Source organism: Poecilia formosa, unplaced genomic scaffold (genome assembly GCF_000485575.1).
Source record: "Poecilia formosa unplaced genomic scaffold, Poecilia_formosa-5.1.2 Scaffold133, whole genome shotgun sequence".
In the NCBI taxonomy this organism is placed as follows: domain Eukaryota; kingdom Metazoa; phylum Chordata; class Actinopteri; order Cyprinodontiformes; family Poeciliidae; genus Poecilia; species Poecilia formosa.
The window spans coordinates 1029500-1046757 of NW_006800072.1; the positions used below are offsets into that span (position 1 = coordinate 1029500).

General features: G+C 36.6%; 1 protein-coding gene across 1 annotated transcript in view; it reads right to left on the reverse strand.

Annotated features, from left to right (window-relative positions):
- The window catches only part of gabra6b (gamma-aminobutyric acid type A receptor subunit alpha6b), a 28501-nt gene extending 22912 nt beyond the window's left edge, over positions 1-5589 (reverse strand). The window contains exons 1-5 of the mRNA XM_007562046.2: positions 5389-5589; positions 5126-5244; positions 4742-4809; positions 2793-3013; positions 681-763 (exon numbers count right to left, since the gene is read on the reverse strand). Coding sequence (XP_007562108.1) covers positions 681-763; positions 2793-3013; positions 4742-4809; positions 5126-5244; positions 5389-5447 — 550 coding nt within the window. The 5' untranslated portion in view covers positions 5448-5589. The remainder of the gene's footprint in view (positions 1-680; positions 764-2792; positions 3014-4741; positions 4810-5125; positions 5245-5388) is intronic.
- Between the last annotated feature and the right edge of the window lie 11669 nt (positions 5590-17258).

Genomic DNA, 17258 nt, shown 5'->3' on the forward strand with positions numbered 1-17258 from the left:
ATGAGATCAAAACTGAACTTTTTGTCTTCATGTTGAAAACTACATTTGGTGGAAAAGTTGCATTATGACATAGAAAACAAGAACACTGGAAATGGCAGCATCATGCATTAAAAGAGGGAGTTACAGGGCAAACTCAGAAAAAAATATATTTTAAAGAACTTGATACTGGGACAAATGTTCAACAACCAGTCAAACAAACCCTACACAGAGAATAAGAGCTACAATAGGATAATTTGGTTCAAAATATGTTCATGTGTTAGAAATGTGTCCATGTCTACATATGAATTCAGCTGACCCAGAGACAGCTCTAAGTACAGAAAAATACATATGCATCTAATACTTTTAGATTTTTATTTAAAAAATAGATAAAGAATTATTGTATATCTCTTTTTATTGATTTTTAGAAATTCATACTACTTGGTGTTCTATTCCATTAAATATCTCAAAATTTCATTAACATTTGTAATGATAAAATATGAAAAGTTCAGAGGACATCCATACTTTTGCCAGACACTGCAAACAAACAGGAAGGAGAAACATATTTGAGCTCCAACATTTGATGTTTCAAACTGCAGCCAGAAGACATCTTGTCAAATGGTCAGTTACTATGTGGCAGTGTGATCATTTGAGAGTGACACCATCTGTCAAACCACTGAGACTTAACAAAAGACAAAACTCACAGCTCCCGAATTTGAGTGGGCAGGCATGGCCATCCATTGGGAAGTTCATGAGGCGCATTGGACACTCTGCATTTATAGTTAATCTGTTAGAACAAGGAAAGCTGAAATCAATTTTTCATTTAAACCAACACTGGATAATGGTTTCATCTGGATTTTGCAGCATGGTGCAGTTGTGTACATTAGTTAGTACACTGAAACAAAGCATACAAGTATTCAAGATGTGGGAATAAATAAAGAAAAATACCTGCATCCTTCAATCACACTGCATAATAAATGAATAGATTTAATAAACCAAAAATAATAATAGAATAGACGGTCACTAACAAAGGTTGTCTCACAAAGCCCTATTTATAAGAGGAGTATTGATCGCAGGCTCTTATTTTGAATTGTTAGTATTAATAAAGTCTTCATAACTTAAATTGTGTCTGGGTCACAATGACAAATAAGAACATTATTTAAGCATTAAAGGAAAAATATTGTCATACAACATAATTACACCCAACAGTGCTGAACTTGCCATTTCATTAGTTTTAGTTCTGAAAACAACAGCAAATTCATCATTAGCTTTCTTATGAATACTGTTAAAATATATTCTTTTCAATATTATGCATTGTCTTTTCTCATCAGTTAAATATTTCTACTTTACATAAACAGAAACACGATCTGATGATTTCAGTATTTATGCCAAAGCTTTCTTCCTGCCAGCCCTTCAAATACCAGCACTGTAGCTGACCTGTCATGATTAGCATTTAGAAAAAACTGAAGAAAGAAAACTTAATACAACAGGAAAATATATTGTACATATTTTATCACGCCAACTTTCATGCACTAGCTTGTTTGGTGAGACATGTTAATGGAATACAGAAAAATACCAAAATGTTCTTATTTTTCACACAGCAAAATGCTTCCCACCGCCATCACTGTAAAAATTACAGAAAAAAACTGAGCATTTTGCCATTGCTTTGGTTCTATGTTTGTGATGCCTAAAATAATCTAATGTAATAATAATATGCTTGGAATTCACAGGCAACATTTCTCCTGAAAATAAAACCCTTAACCAGTTTAATTATACACATTAGACAAAGGGAGACCGTTTTAAATTTCACTTATGATCGTCTTATGATGGCAGGAAATGTATCTAATACAAAGTTTCTAATATATTTCATTTTTAAAAAATAAAATTGTTTCAGTTTACCTGGCACACAGCAGAGAGCAGCATGTATTGCTTCTAAGTAAGTGAAAACTTTGAGGAAATATCTTAACCCTTGTATGTAGAAATGGGGTCCAACAGACCCCACACACCTAAAACTTGTATCGTTTGCCTCATCCTCACACACACAAGGGTTAAGCACACAGATATAAAAAGCAATATATGAGTCATGAATTATTTAAAAATACAAAAGTTACTGGTAAATTATCTGACAAAAAGCAGAGTCTTTCAAAAAATGCATGAATTTAAGAAATACTTGTGCCTCGCTGAAACTAAAAGATATAAAAACTGTCAGACTATAACTATTGTTAATGCACTTTCTGACATAACATTTTCATGACGTGTGTATATGTATCCATTTGTTTTCAGAAAAAAATGTCTACCAAGATAATATTTTATATACAGCTTAAAAATTAAATAGGATATTTGATGATCTATTTTTCCTGAATCACAAGATGTGTTTCTTGTATTTCTCTTTTAATTAGCTATCCCACACTTGCCATCTATGTAATATGTGTCCATATGTGTTTGAAGCATGTCTCATGGTTTATTGAATGGATTATTTAAAGCTTATAAATTGTACCTTAACCTCTATAAGTCAAGTTGGGCCACACAGATAATCTGGTTATCTTTGAAATCTATGTTTTTATACTGTCGCTGACTCTAGTGGACTTTATATGCCGCATATTTACTTTTGGAACAAAGCTTGAAGTCATGTTTGTTTGAATTGCTTTCAAGGACTGTTTTGAGTATCAGATGGCACATTTCACATTTTCTGGCACTCTATGATTCTTTTAATGTTTGTGCATATTCTTGGATGCCTATTCAATTGAATAGCTCTCCAGATCTGTGCTCTATTCCGGCTTTGGCTGGGTTTTAACTTTGCAGTCCAGCGCCGTTACCTCATGGTGTAGAGGATGGTTCCGTTTTGCATGATGCGGAACAGCTTGTTTGGAGTGGTCATGTTGTGAGAGATTGACCTCTTGCCATTCCGGAAAAATGTGTCGGGGGTCCAGATTTTGCTGACCATAAGGTTGTTTAGCCGCAGGATCTCAATTGGGCCTTCAAATTTGAGCCGCTCATCAATCCACGTCTGACGAAAGAACACATCCATGGTGTACTCCTGGAAAGGGGTCAAAGTGTTTATTATTACAGGTTTTACTGATACTAACACCATGCATACTGCTGATGCTGCTTCCACCATCTACTATCTTGAGTCATTATTATTTGGTGCCCCAGAGAGAAGGACAGATGGGTATGTGAGCAATGGTTTTTGATGAAAGCAGCTTGATACTATGCTACCAGTGCTGTGAGTTATTTTCCCACTCATGATTATTATTCATTTTGGGGGAGGGAATACTAGCTGCTATTGCTGAAGGGTTGGGTTATTTAGGCACTTCCAATGAAAAGTTATTTCACGGGGTAATTTTATTTACCACCTTGTTCTTTACTAGTACTGCATTTGAACTCTTTCGCCTTCAGAAATGTCTTAATTTTTCATGCCATTCATTTAACACAGTGTCTCAATCAGTCATCAGAGAGTTTGATAGTTTTGCTGAGTGTGTCAAACAGTTGCTCCATATTCATGATGTGAATTTCCCATTCCCCTGCCAGATGTGGTTACTATCATTTTAGCATGGTGAAATCATTTTCAGCAAACTAGTTTAAGAAGATTTTAACTATGCAATCTGGTCCATTAGACCGATGGAGGTGAAATTCAAAAGACGGTACGTTGAAGAGATGCACATTGTCAGCTTAAGCATTACTCCTTAGTCCTAAGAAATCCCAAGAGTCCAGAAACTATCCCCCAAACACAGGCAGGATGGATTCTTGCTTTCATGTTATGTGTTCCAACCCAAAATGTCACATCTTAAATCTTGAATCAAAGTTTTATGGGACTGTGGAAATTGTAGCAAACGTTTCCTGTTCTTACCTGACAGGAGTTAAAGGTGTAGAAGTCTGCTGCTGATGAAGCCCATCTGCCTCAATGTTTAACATGTGCTATATTTGGAGCTACTGTTCCCTTTCTATCATCTTGAACCAGCCCATTTTCCTATGGCTTCTTGTGTCAGCAAAGAATTTTGTCCACCAGATCACCGCTTAAAGGATGTTTTCTCTTTTATACAGTTTTCTGCAAGCATTCCTAACATACTTAGACCAAACTGTTTGGCACCAACATCCACAACACTTTCAAAATCACCTAAATCTCCTTTCTTTCATATTGTGATGCTTGGTTTCAGTTGTCCTCCGCATGCTTAGATGCTTAGTTTTGTCATTCAATTGTCTGATTTGCTAAATCTGATGAACTGCCCAGAAAGGGCTAACATCTTTTGGGAATAAAAATAAAAATAATAACTTTGAAGTCAATAATGCATGTTTTATCAAAGTCAAAGTTTCCACATTTTCATAGGACTGATCTTGTTCAGTTTTTAAGAGCTGCTCACATGCTTCACAACACAAATGCCTCCAGCATATTACAGGCTATAGATGCAGTCAACTAGTATCTAAAGCTACAGTGTAGAGCACAAAAGACATATATCAGTCAGCCTATCCCATGCCAGGAGTAGCCAGCCTATCATGTCCCAACATCAGCCACATCACTCTCTCTCTCTCTCTGGAAGGATGGAGTGGAGGGTGAGGGAGGTGGGGGGTAGAGGGGATTGCCAACCAGATTAAAATCCTAAGCTGTACTAATGACATCCTGCTCAAATGCCTGAATAATGAAGGATGAGAGAGCTATAAGTTAAGACATATATGCTTTGATTCACTAGGAAAACAGTATATTTGCATACAGCTGTTTAAATCAATACATTTGCAAATTGAAAATTAGAGTTTAACCAGGTTTACATACCATCTCTACATCTGAAACTGGACCAAAGCTGGTGACAAAGATGTCAGTTTTGACCTCCGTGACGGGACCTACAGCAGAAGTATAAGTTGTTGTTCTGACTTTGAATCAAACTATGTAATGTTCCTCAATATCTAAGAAAAAGTTACAATCAAACTTTCATTTTAAAATATATAAATGACAACTTCAAAAATTAGCAGAAATTTCAAAGATCAAGCAAAAATACAGTTGAAATCTAGGGATGATGTATCAGCTGTACCAGCACTAAACAGAAGATTAAATACACACGCACTGGAGTGAAACTATCCTCTGAGAAAAAATAAAATAATCCAAACTGTTAACTGCAAGCAACTGACATGCAAGTCAATAATAGAAATCTGTTTATACCTCCAAATCCAGGTCGCAGCCTGTTGTCATAGCCATCCAGTAATCTATCCAATATACGCGTGATATTATCCAAATAAATACTGGTTTCACTGTGTTGCGTCTCACAAACAGTACTCGCACTGAAAGTAGATCAACACACACAGATCATTCAATTAGCTATTAAATCATAGCAAGAGTGTACAGTATCTTTGTGCACAATATGACTGCGTTGCCATGCGTAAAGAAGTCAGCCAACAATGCAGAGAAAGAGTTGCCACACTTACCAAAACAGGAACAAGCTCGTTAAAACGAAAGCCATGCCTCGCAAAGACCCGATCGACATGTTGCATTATTTTAGAAGCATGATTGTTTGCGGATTTGAGTCCTTCCTTTTATTTGGAAACAGTGCGAGGAGATCGCGCCAGTCCAGCACGACTTGACTTTCCCTCTAGTGCGGTTGCGCCCGCCTCAGCCTGAATTGCTCAGCTGGAAAAGCCTAAAGAGTTTTCAAGAGAGTGAAGAGGAGGGGGAGTAACAGGGGAGCGAGAAAGGGGGGTGGATTTTTGAGTTTTTATTTTATTATTATTATTTTTATTTATTTATTTATTTTTATAGGAGACACACAGGTTTCGAGTGTTAGTGGAACAGAAATCGGTAGTGCGTACAATTGAAGGAAATGATGGTTATTGCCATTTTGATTAAGAAGGTTGGAAAGAACGAAGCGCTGGGAAGAAACCGAGAGAGAGGAGGGAAATGTGAAGGAGATCTTACACGTCTACTGCAGGAACAATTTCAACCGAAGTCATTCTAAAGCCCCTTTGCTAAACAGTGTAATTTCTGTACGCACCACTGCTGCCTCTCAGCCTTTATACTGTATGCCTGCCCTTTACATGAAAGAGAAGCAAAACCAAAAAGACAAGAAAAAAAAAAAACATGAAAATTTAGAAAAGTATGATTCACATGGTGGTTCTGTGGTTGAGTGGAGTGGGTGGTAGGTACATTTAGTGCACTATGAAACTCCACAGACCAGGAGCAAGGGGACACAGCATCCAACCAAACTGAGGAATTACCACAAAGTACATTTTTTGTGAGTGTAACCTCAACACAGCTGAATAAATGAGTCCTTCCTTTTATTCCATTGTGTTCTTTGATTTGCTTTCAGCAGAGACCAGCATTGTTGTCTGTTCAGGCACCAGAGCCGTTTTTTAGCTATGTGGGGCCCCAAAGAAAACGTGATTGGGGGCTTTGAAACTGTGACGTCCAGTCAGGGGAAGCCTCACATGTCATCATGTTAAATACTAACAATAGGAGGAAATCAATCTGTCCACTTGACAGTTCTTTGAATTAGTTTTCTGCATTATTTCGAAATGTTTATGTTTTAAATTATTGAATTTGTGCATTGCCTGTTAAAATAAATGGTAGTAGTGAAGTAATGTAGCGCTGTGCCTGAACTCTAGTTGGGTGAGGCAGAAAGTATTGTACCACACTGATAGGGGGCGATGCTGAGCCCCAACCGCACAGTTACCAGTTGCTCTTATGCATGGAAGAAAAACAAACTATAAACAACCAGAAAAATACAGTCTTATCATATTGTTCAACAGTATGAAATTGATTAATGCATACTTTATAGCTGTTTAAATTGAAGTTAAAATATACAAATAAGCTTTTATTTTATATTTTTATATATACTCAAGAGGAGTCAGTGCCTCACCATGAAACTCATCACACATCACAGCTTTGGAGCTACCATTAGCCACCACAGCCAATGGCAGTTCTTGCACAAATGAAACACAAACACACACACAGACACTTCCTCTACCAACATTACTCTAAAAAAATTTAATTTTCCACCACAAGGTATTTCATTTAAGTACAACCAACTAAAGGCTGAGATCATGGAAGCACGGTAAGCTCTTTCTAGAAACTTGACCTGAGCTTTACTTTGGTGGTCCATTATATTGTTCTGGTTCATAACAAGAACAAGTCAATATTTCAACAAACTTGTACCATGGGTTCAATGTGTGGAAAGAAAATATGACCTTAACCACACCACCAGCCAGAACCATCTACGCAGAGCAGGATGGATCCACACAATAATGTTGTTTAAGTCAACAGCTGAAAATTAGACTCATCAAACCAGGCTATGTTTTTTCTAATCTGTTATTAGTTTGGTGAGCTGCTGTTAACTGAAGTCTTAGCTTTCTGTTCTGAGCTAACAGCAGTGTATGCTGTGTGGTTTATGCTACTGTAGCCCATCTGCTTCAGGGTCTAGTTGCATTGATGCAGCAAGTGATTAAGTTTCTGTAGAACTACGTCATCAGCCAGACAAGCAATTCTGTTCACTGTCCTCTTACATTAGGACAAACTTTTCACTGGATATTTTCTCTTTTTGAACCATTGTAAAACGGAGATGGTTGTGAGTGGAAATCCCTGTGCATCAGCAGTTTCTAAAATAATAAGCCGAGGCGCTCTTGCTGTTCAAACTCACTCACATCCTTTCTTCTAAATTGTGATGATCTGTGTGAACTCCAGATAATTCTCTTTACCATGCAGAGATGTTTGAATGCATTGTCGATTAATTTACTTTATTTCAAGGGGAAAATGTACAACTCCAAAATAAAGTCAAGCTTTAATCTGTTGTTTCACACTATAGTTTTTAGCTATATTAATATTCTTAAAAATTTACTGTGAGTTAACAACCAGTTAAGCATCTGTACCTAACTGTTAAATACACAACCCAGTTTAGCAGTTTGGTTAAAAAAATAAAAGGTTAAAAAACCTAAATAATACTGTTCTTGACTGACATTTATTGCACTTCTACAAATAATGAGGAAGGAGATTAATCACAACACCTTCAGTAAGCAAAACTTCAACCTGGAGCAGAAAAGAGCAGATTTCCTGAAACAGAGAAAAAAGGAGCATCAAATGTTCTCTGTACAATGTTAGCAAGTTTCTGTAGCCTTGTGTCTTGAGTGATCAATGACCTAGAATACATTCTGTCTTTTAGCTATACATTACTTTTTCATTATAAGGGATATCATAGTCATAGCATCAATAATTCATATAAGGGAGAAAAATATAGGATTTTGCTGTGGCAGAATGAAAATGTGAAGACTGATTGCGCAATAAAATCCCTCAACTCTTGTCTTCTTTTCTCCTTAAGCCATAACTTACACAATGACCTTAAAATAATACTTGAATAAAATGCAAACAATGGCGGATTAGATTTGCATATGACAGAATTAGGTTAAACATCATGGGTGGATCTGGTTTAATGATTTAAATTGCCTCTTAGGTTTTAAACAATGTTTGGGTTTTATACAGTTCACAGCATAGACATGTGTTCAAAGGAGTTGTGATGAAACAGGCTTATACGGTGCAATGTGTAAACAACATTTACTTGCCAGTAGACATATTAGGCATGCCAGCAGTTAAAAATGTTTCCTAAATTTATGTCGAACCCACAATCCAGAAGTTATAGTTATTGTCATATTACAGGAATTGCAGTATAAATTTTTATTAGAAGTAGATCAGTGTCAATTTTTGAATCTCTTTTGGATGGTTGACAGTGTCCTCTGACCTTGGTGTTTTTATCATCTTGATCGCATTGGATCGTCCGTCCCATCACAGTGTGCTGCCCATGACAGGCTTCTGGTCTCATTTGTTTTTGTGCCACAGAATGGGATTGTGGATGATCCTTGGGCTTGGAGAAAATCTCATTTCGCCTGTTTCTCATGGATTGAATATGCTTCATGTGTTTCTGAAATGGGTTTGATAACTGATGGGTTCACATGAACAAGGGAAAAACACAAACACACACAGTGTTGCATGATACCAATTGTTGCTGTAATCCCTTAATCCATAGTAGATGACTTTATGTTGCTATGGACACACCCACAACGATGGTAATAAAATGCTTGTTTAGATATTAATGTACTTTATTCTTTAGAATGAAATACTTTAGACACGTTACTTGGCTGAATGGGTTTGCCAGAAGCTACAACACTATGCTTGCTCCCACACATGGTACATATTATACAGGTATCTAACCTACCTAAATGTCCCACTGTAAATTTGCATGTAGAGGAAATAAACTGACACATCCACGTGTCAGTTTCTTTCCCACACATGCAAATTTACAGTTTCTTGCAAAAGTGTTCATACACCTTTAAATTTTTCATATTTCTCACATTGCAACCACAGACTTCTTTGCATATAATTGTGATTGTTTTGTGACAGCCCAAAGCCACATAGTGCATTACTGTGAGGTGGAAGGAAACTGACACATGGTTTACAAAATGTTTTTACAAATTAAAATCAGGAATGTGTCTCATTTCCATATATTTTCTTCTTTTGATGCTCCAACATAATACCCAGTGAAACCAACTTGATTCTTAAGTCACATATTTAGCAAACAGAGTCCATTTGTGATTTGTGGGTTATTTAATCTCAGAATAAATACAGGTCCTTTCCCTGGTGTTTTTTGAGAGAGAGTGAAAAAACAATCCAAACAATCAAAAATAAAGCTGTAAAGAAATTTAATAAAATTCTCAAAGTTCTGGTCAGTCCATAAACTTAAGTTCAAGAATTGTCTGAAGTCTCTTTATTGAAGTGTTTTAAGAGCAAAACCATTATTAAATGATAGACATATATGACATCAATTTTAAAGTCAGCCAAATTCAATTTAGGGAACTGAGAACACATGTTAAAAATCATATGAAAGAGTGCAAAAACTGTGGAAGAGTTTCACCTCCTAGCTTGACATCAACCCTAACAACACACCAGGAACCACAATAGAAAAATGCAGTTTAAAGCATATGGATGTGCTGGCAAGGTCTATTCAAAATTCAAACCTAAATCCAGCTGAGAGTCTTGAGCTTTATCTGTAATTATTTTAATATGCAAAACTGGTAGAGACAAACTTAAAATTGCTAAAGTGAAAAAATAAAAAATAAATGTATCACTTTCCTAGTACTTCAGAGTTTGTGTTGGTATTTCACATAAAATCATAATAAATAAAATTAAAGTTTAAGATTGCAATGCGCCAAAATATAAAACGTTCAATGCGTATGACTATTTTGCAAGTCACTGTAGTCTGTCTGATTGCTTGGTTGACTGGTTTGTTAAGTGGCTGATTTCTAAAAGACTAGTAAGTGTTTCCTCTGTGGTAATCTAAAGTACAGACAACTACAACAATCCAATACTTGACTTCCTGACTGGATCAATGGCAATCTGGACACTCCATCCTGGACCATGCTCTGTCAGGCATCAAACCTCCACAGTAAGTGGTGCAAGGAAAGGAGAAGTAAATGTTTTGACTGACTGTATTGGGAGGCGGCTAAGTGCAGGTTGTTAGACATTAAGTCTAGATCCTGAAAGCTAGTAGCAGTAACAGTGAGCTCCGGCTTTATTGATTATCCTGCTACACCAAGTGCAGTCTTGATATTTCACTACTTCCTTTTGGTGCGGTTCAGGCTTCCATTGTAAATGGTCATTAGGTTTTTAAAAACCCAGTTCAGTGAATAATTCTAAATAATGGGGGGTCATTACCTCCTGCAGATAATATTTCTGCAAAATATAAAACACTGTAACAATGTGTTGGACTGGAGCTTTGAAGTGAGATGAGAAAAGCCCAGTGATTATGATGGATTGCAATTATGAATGCCCCATTCCATGAGAACAATGCACCTCATATGCCAGGGATGTGGGAAGCAATTCAATTATGTCATTTTAAGAAGTACAATTACTTGTAAGATAAGGAAACATACTTCGAAATCCACTGGGTTTTGGAGAAGATAAAAAAACGCATCAGCAGGAGTTTGTTAATGAGTTCATTACTCAACAAAAAACGGTTTTAATTAAAGAAGTCATGATATGCCTTCTGTGTTTGATTCTACTTACACAAAACAAAACTGCAAGGCTGCATAGCTTGCAGATGACTGCAAGAAAGTTTTCTAAACCTGCTGACCCTTTCAAGGTAGCACACAAAAGAAGCTGCATGCAAAAGTAGACACAAAAGCATAGAAAGGACAAATGAAGAAATACGAGATGCTTGTTCAAGTTATGTTTGTTTTTTTTCCGCTCCATGGACAGGTTTAATGTCACATGTTTCTGAATTATTGTGATGTAAATAGTCAAACAAATCCAAAATAACTCTTGACTCAGTATCAATTTTTCACATTGTGTACTTTATTTCTGGTTATTACTAAAAAGAAGAGCATTGTCTACACCCAATTCTGGCCACACCACAATGCTTCTATAAATACATGATTTCTCCCACATGAGATGGACCCACTGTACTTTATGAGCCTCACCATGTGGTATCTATGGTAACCACTTAGAGTAGAAGAAACTCAGCATGCATGGTGCAATTTGAGTTTGAGTGTGTTTCAAGACTATTAAGAACCGAGTGTGTTCACAAAATTGAAAAATAGAACAAATGTTCAGGTCACAGCCAGTAAAATGACTTGAACCAAATGTCATGTAAAACATGAAATTAGAACCAAGCTAAAAGTTCAGAATGAGCTTCAATCACTATGAAGTGAACAAAAAGGTCTAAAGTTGCAACAGCAATTTTGAGGTACTGTTATGGGAGTCAGTGAGGCAAATATAATAAAAGAAATAAGTAAATTGACTTGTGAATATCTTATATTCACAAATATCTTATCTTTGTAACTCACTGTAATAGACAACTCAAGTATTTTGAAGAATTGTCTAGGGATCATTTAAAATTAATTATTAGAAAATGTTAGACTTAATTTCCTCAGCCGCATTTCAACAGCAGTACTGCAGAATCTCTGCCTACTTCAAATGCTACGCTACAACACCTGCATTTGACATCAGGAACAATCTTACCATGCTAGAACAAGCCAGTCATTAATTCAAAGAACATTTTATTTTTAGAAAACGGTTGACCATTTGAATGTTCAAACCCACATTCATACTCATAGTTTGCCATTTGGAATATACAGTTGACCTACCAGTCATGTTTTTGGACAATGAGAGGAATCCAGTACACCCAGAGAGAACTCATGCAGCCCAGCTGATGCAAGGTAACAGTGCTAAAAACAACCTAATCATGAACAAATTCACCGGACACAGTAAGAACAGTAATTTAATCTTATCAGCACTTTCATGTTTAAGTGGCTCAAATCAGACTCCTGTGTAGCAATGAGCAACATCCTACTGATGTTTCAGAACCATTTGCCTGTGTGTGTAAAGAATCCATGCCTACAGCCTCTCTAACAGATCCCAAACAAGAAGGGTGATGAAGACAAATTCTTATGACCTTTTCCCCTCCTCTCACTATCTTCTGTATTTGTCTAGTTGCAGCTTGAAAGGCTGGATTTGTTATGGGGCCATAGCTGAACTGAATCTGTTTGGTCTACCATTTAAAAAAATGTTAGAGAAAAAAAAGGGTTGAACATGAATTTTGTTTCCAATCACAGTTGAAAACATTAACGACTCAGATCTCAATGACTATCAAACAAATTAGTATGTAAAAAAGCTACTGGCAATACAGAAAACCTACTAAAACTATCAGACACCTAAACATGTTGTTTTGTTGATGACTGTTTTTCTTCCTAAAATTAAGAAAAATCCTTCATCCTGTGCTGACATTTTAAAACATTGCAGTGGATTTGAATTTCCTCTTTTAGCCCATGTATGAATAGAATGTCACTATCCAGTCTCTATGGTTACCCACTCTGGAAAAAAAAACATCAATGTTAACTTAAAGTCAAGGAGCCTGCAGAGATAGTACTTGGCAGACTAAACAGAACTGTATTTTCACACTGATGTGATCTGATTAAGCAGATGCTTATTTTCAGGCGTATTGCTTCATTTGAATTTTCTTTTACTTGACAAATAGCTGCATAAATAGAGTCTGAAAGCTGATGTTTTTGTACTGTCAACATACCATCTATTATAAATGAACAAGTCTCCAGTGTTTATAAAATTGTAATCCCTTAGGATCTCTTTGAATGTCAGCTTCACTGCATCATGGGAGCTCTTGATCTTTGTAATCTGCAGGTGGTTTGGAGGAACAGCAAGAGCAGAGGCCAACCACTGCGTTGTCATCCTGTGTCATAGTCTAATCACCGCTTTTGATGCCAAGACACCAAAATAGGGTCGTTTGGCAGAAGTTGTCCAATAATCCTTCCTTTCGTTTCCCTTTTCTATCAGTCCCTCCATCTTTCCTTCCATCCAACTGTGGCTAAAGCTGACACTCAACCTGGACTCGAGTCAGCAGTTCTGGCAGAGCTGGCCAGCGTCTGTCAGGGGCAGGGTGAACAACTGAGAGAGAGATGAAAAGAAACAGAGTTAGCCAGCAGTCCATGGTTTTGGTATTGGTCAGATGGGTAAGGACATTGCAACCTTGAAAAAAAAGCAAGTGGCGCCTCCTCTGGTAGTAGTAAGGTAATGAGGCATAAGGAAGGTAGTTGATGGAATTTGTTTGTTTAACTATGATTAAGAGGTCAAAACTGTTGCCATGAAAACTTAAAGGCTATGAGGAAATAAAGGGTTAACAACAGCTTTCGAATGGATACCTAAAATGTTCTGTACCTCAGTAAGATTGGACTGCAAAAAGTGAGGCTCAAGCAGTTTGTGCCATCACTTAGGGATAATATAATATTCATGATCAGTACTTCAGCAAAATGGATGTATAAAAACCCCTTTAATATTTAACATTTGTTAAAATGGGTTACAGCTGCGGTACAACTTTTACAAAAATATGTTTTTCCATATTTATTAAAACTGTCACCATGTCGTCACAATATACTGTGAGTCAGTTAATGTGAAAAAAATGAGCTCCTGCACCTCCTCCCAGTGCTACTAATGCCATCTGCAAAAATGCACCACTCCAGTCAAAAACAGCCAATCAGAGCCAGAAGGAAGGTTTTAGCACTGTAAAAACAACTTACAGGTACAGAAAAATCATTTATCATTGGTGGCTATGCTAACTGGCCTTAGCATTTGTGGCAGCCTATGTTTTGGTGAACCAGGTGCAGCTTAGCAAAGAGCAAGCAGGAGGGGAGGTGAGCACCAGAGTTATTAACAGTGCTATAACCCTCCTCCTGCCTCTGATTGGTTGTTTCCTTCTGAGTGGTGTATTTTTGTAGCAACTAGTAATAGCTGCAGATGAATGTCAATTTCTGAGGAAATTCTTGTGATAAAATCTTTTATAATCAACAAGTCATTTTTCCCACAAGTTTCTGTTGATCTCTTTCACAGGTATCAGTGATGCAGAGTGATCATGGTTTTACTGAACAAAGCTCATATGTCCCAGAAACTATTGAACCAAACAAGAAGTTCCTAACTTCACTTTATGAGGAACAATTTGACATTTTTTTCCATTAACTTTACAATAAGCATATAGATTTTTCTGTGGTAAATTACACCACTCAGGTATATTGAGTATCTTTTTGGATGTATATTAACGGTGGTTCACATACCTAATTTTAGCGAGCCATATAATCAAGGTGTACAATATAAAAATGGATGTAAACAAAAAGATAGTGTCACTTTAAACCAAAAATGTGATTTTATCAATTTAGTCGCACGTTTGTTTTACCATTTAGAGTCGAAGGATATATCCACTCTATTAATGTAGTGTTGGGTCAGATACTAAAAAAAAAATAAAAAAAAAAAAAAAACAAGTTAATGGAAGGCAGGCCTGTAAATATGAAAGCTCCCCTGCTGAGTTAGGCAGTTTTAATCAGCAGTGTCAATGCTGTAATTACACCATGCATAAAAGAGAAATACACAGAGATGTTTTAATTATAGGCAAACGAGAAGGCAAAAGCAGACAAATTGTGTCTGATTATTCCACATATATACATCCAAAAACATACTCAATATGTCTGAGTGGTGTAATAAACTATATATATAATGCATGATGCAGATCATTTTAAGCTCTGGTACAGATAGGTGAAACAAGGAGGCAATTACTGTACTTTATCTGGGCCATGTGCTCTGGCATGCTGCCAGTCTATCAACACAGTCCTGGGTAGATATCAGCCTGCCAATCCATGGGAGGTGTTACCTGCTGAGAGCAGACCAGGTGCAAGCTCCACAGTAAGACAGCATGAAGTAAAGGTTTATCAAGCACTGCATGGCAATCCACCCTCTTTTCGTAGCGCGGTCATTCTGTACACACTGGTTATGTATCAATAAGTAAAAGCCAATTGCTATTGATTGTTATGGTCTTGTTGGCTTACCACTAAATAAATGGTAAAGACTATTACATGTCTTAAAAATATTTCTTGGTAACCGAATGCATCTTTCAGAAATTTACACAGATGGTAGAATTAATCAGGCTATCTGACAGTCTGATCCCATTTGTTGCTAAACTTTGTTTTAAAACACACGCTAAAAAATAAATACGGTAATTTGAATTCTGACTTTTTCTGTTCTGAAGAACTAACTTTGGAGCTGTGAATTTGTGTCTTTTTAAAAACAAGGTGACTTCATGTCTTTCTCTTGCTTAAAATCAAATCATTTTAACATTTAATGTCATTCCCACCTAAACAACAAAATGTTAATCATCGACTACTTTTACTATGTTTAAAAAAGTTTTAAAATGACATCTCAGAACAAGAAAACAGAAAAAACACTCCTGACTGAAGCCTGGATGACTGGTCAGACATCTGTTATCTGTGTATTCAGGCCCTTCTCAACACATTTCTTCATCAATTTATGATGCTGTTTACTAAGTTTATTTCCAGCATTAAAAAAGCTTTTGTTTTTTTTTCCAATTCAGCAAAAGAGGCACACACTGTCTGAAAAGTGTGGTGTTTTATTAAGGGGCTCATAAAGTCTATTATATTCCTCTTCCTGGAGAGATGCAGAAAAACACAACAGATAGCAGAGCTAGATACATTTTGGAAATATTAAACCACTAAATACATCAGTACCTATTGTTTTATCTGTTCCATCTTAGTTGAAACACTGACTTCTTTTAAATCTCAACTAAAAACCCACCTGTTTAGAGTTGTATTTGAAGCTTAATCAACTATGGATTTAATGAAGGCATTTGACTTAGTTATGTCCTTTGGTTGCCCCTCTGTTCTCCATTCACAGGGTTGTTTGTTTTAATGGATCGGGGCTTCTCAAGTTGATATGGTGACCTGAATTTCATTCAGTCATCACAGTGAACAAAGTTCGATACAATTGTATGTCACATTTGTTTTTCAGGTTTTATTTTTATTTTTAATCTTGTTCCTCTTTTTCTCCCACTTCAAAAGCCAAACTTTGTTTTGGACAATCACACATAATCAAAATAAACTACATTAAACTTTCTAATTTGGTACTGTATTCAGTACAGAATGTTCATCTGTTTTATTTGATAAAAATAACCTACGCATATATTAATTTTATTAGTTCAGATGTATATAAGATGCTAATTTATGTTTATCTTTTTTTAACTCAGTATTTTTGCACTTTTACACATTTTAATAGAAGCTTTAGGTCAAACTAAGTTCAGAATTGTTCTTGATCATATTGAAAAAGGACTGGATTCCAAATTCATGAGATGAAGAAATCAGCAGTCTAGAGATAAATAAAGTCATTAATTATGCATTTACAGTTCAGAACACCCTGCAGATTATGCTTCCTTCTTTGACTTTATAATGAGCTCATTCCTCTAACTTCCAGCTCTGATGATACCATATCCATGACGATTTGTGTCCAAGTTCACACAGCGGAGCTCATCCTGCTTAGCAGTGCATGGAGCCAGCCAGCAACGAGCGTGCATGGCTGTGAAAAAAACAGCTCCGGAGGAACCGGCTCATGCTCCATCACCCCGAGGCGCTGCATGGACACTGCGCTTCCCTGGGCATTAAGGCTCTCCTCTCATCAGAAACCCGGATGAGTTGAGATCGATGCGTGAGCAAATGTTGGTACAGAGAATCATTTGTAGCATGAGACCCCGAAGTTTACTACATTTTTTCACAAGAGGCACTGTGGCACTGTGAAGTGTGTGTTGGGGAGTGAGGTTGGAGGCGCATTCAGCACCATGGACAGAGCAACTGGATGGGTTTCTTTAGCAGCAGGTATTTGATAGATAGATAGATAGATAGATAGATAGATAGATAGATAGATAGATAGATAGATAGATAGATAGATAGATAGATAGATAGATAGATAGATAGAT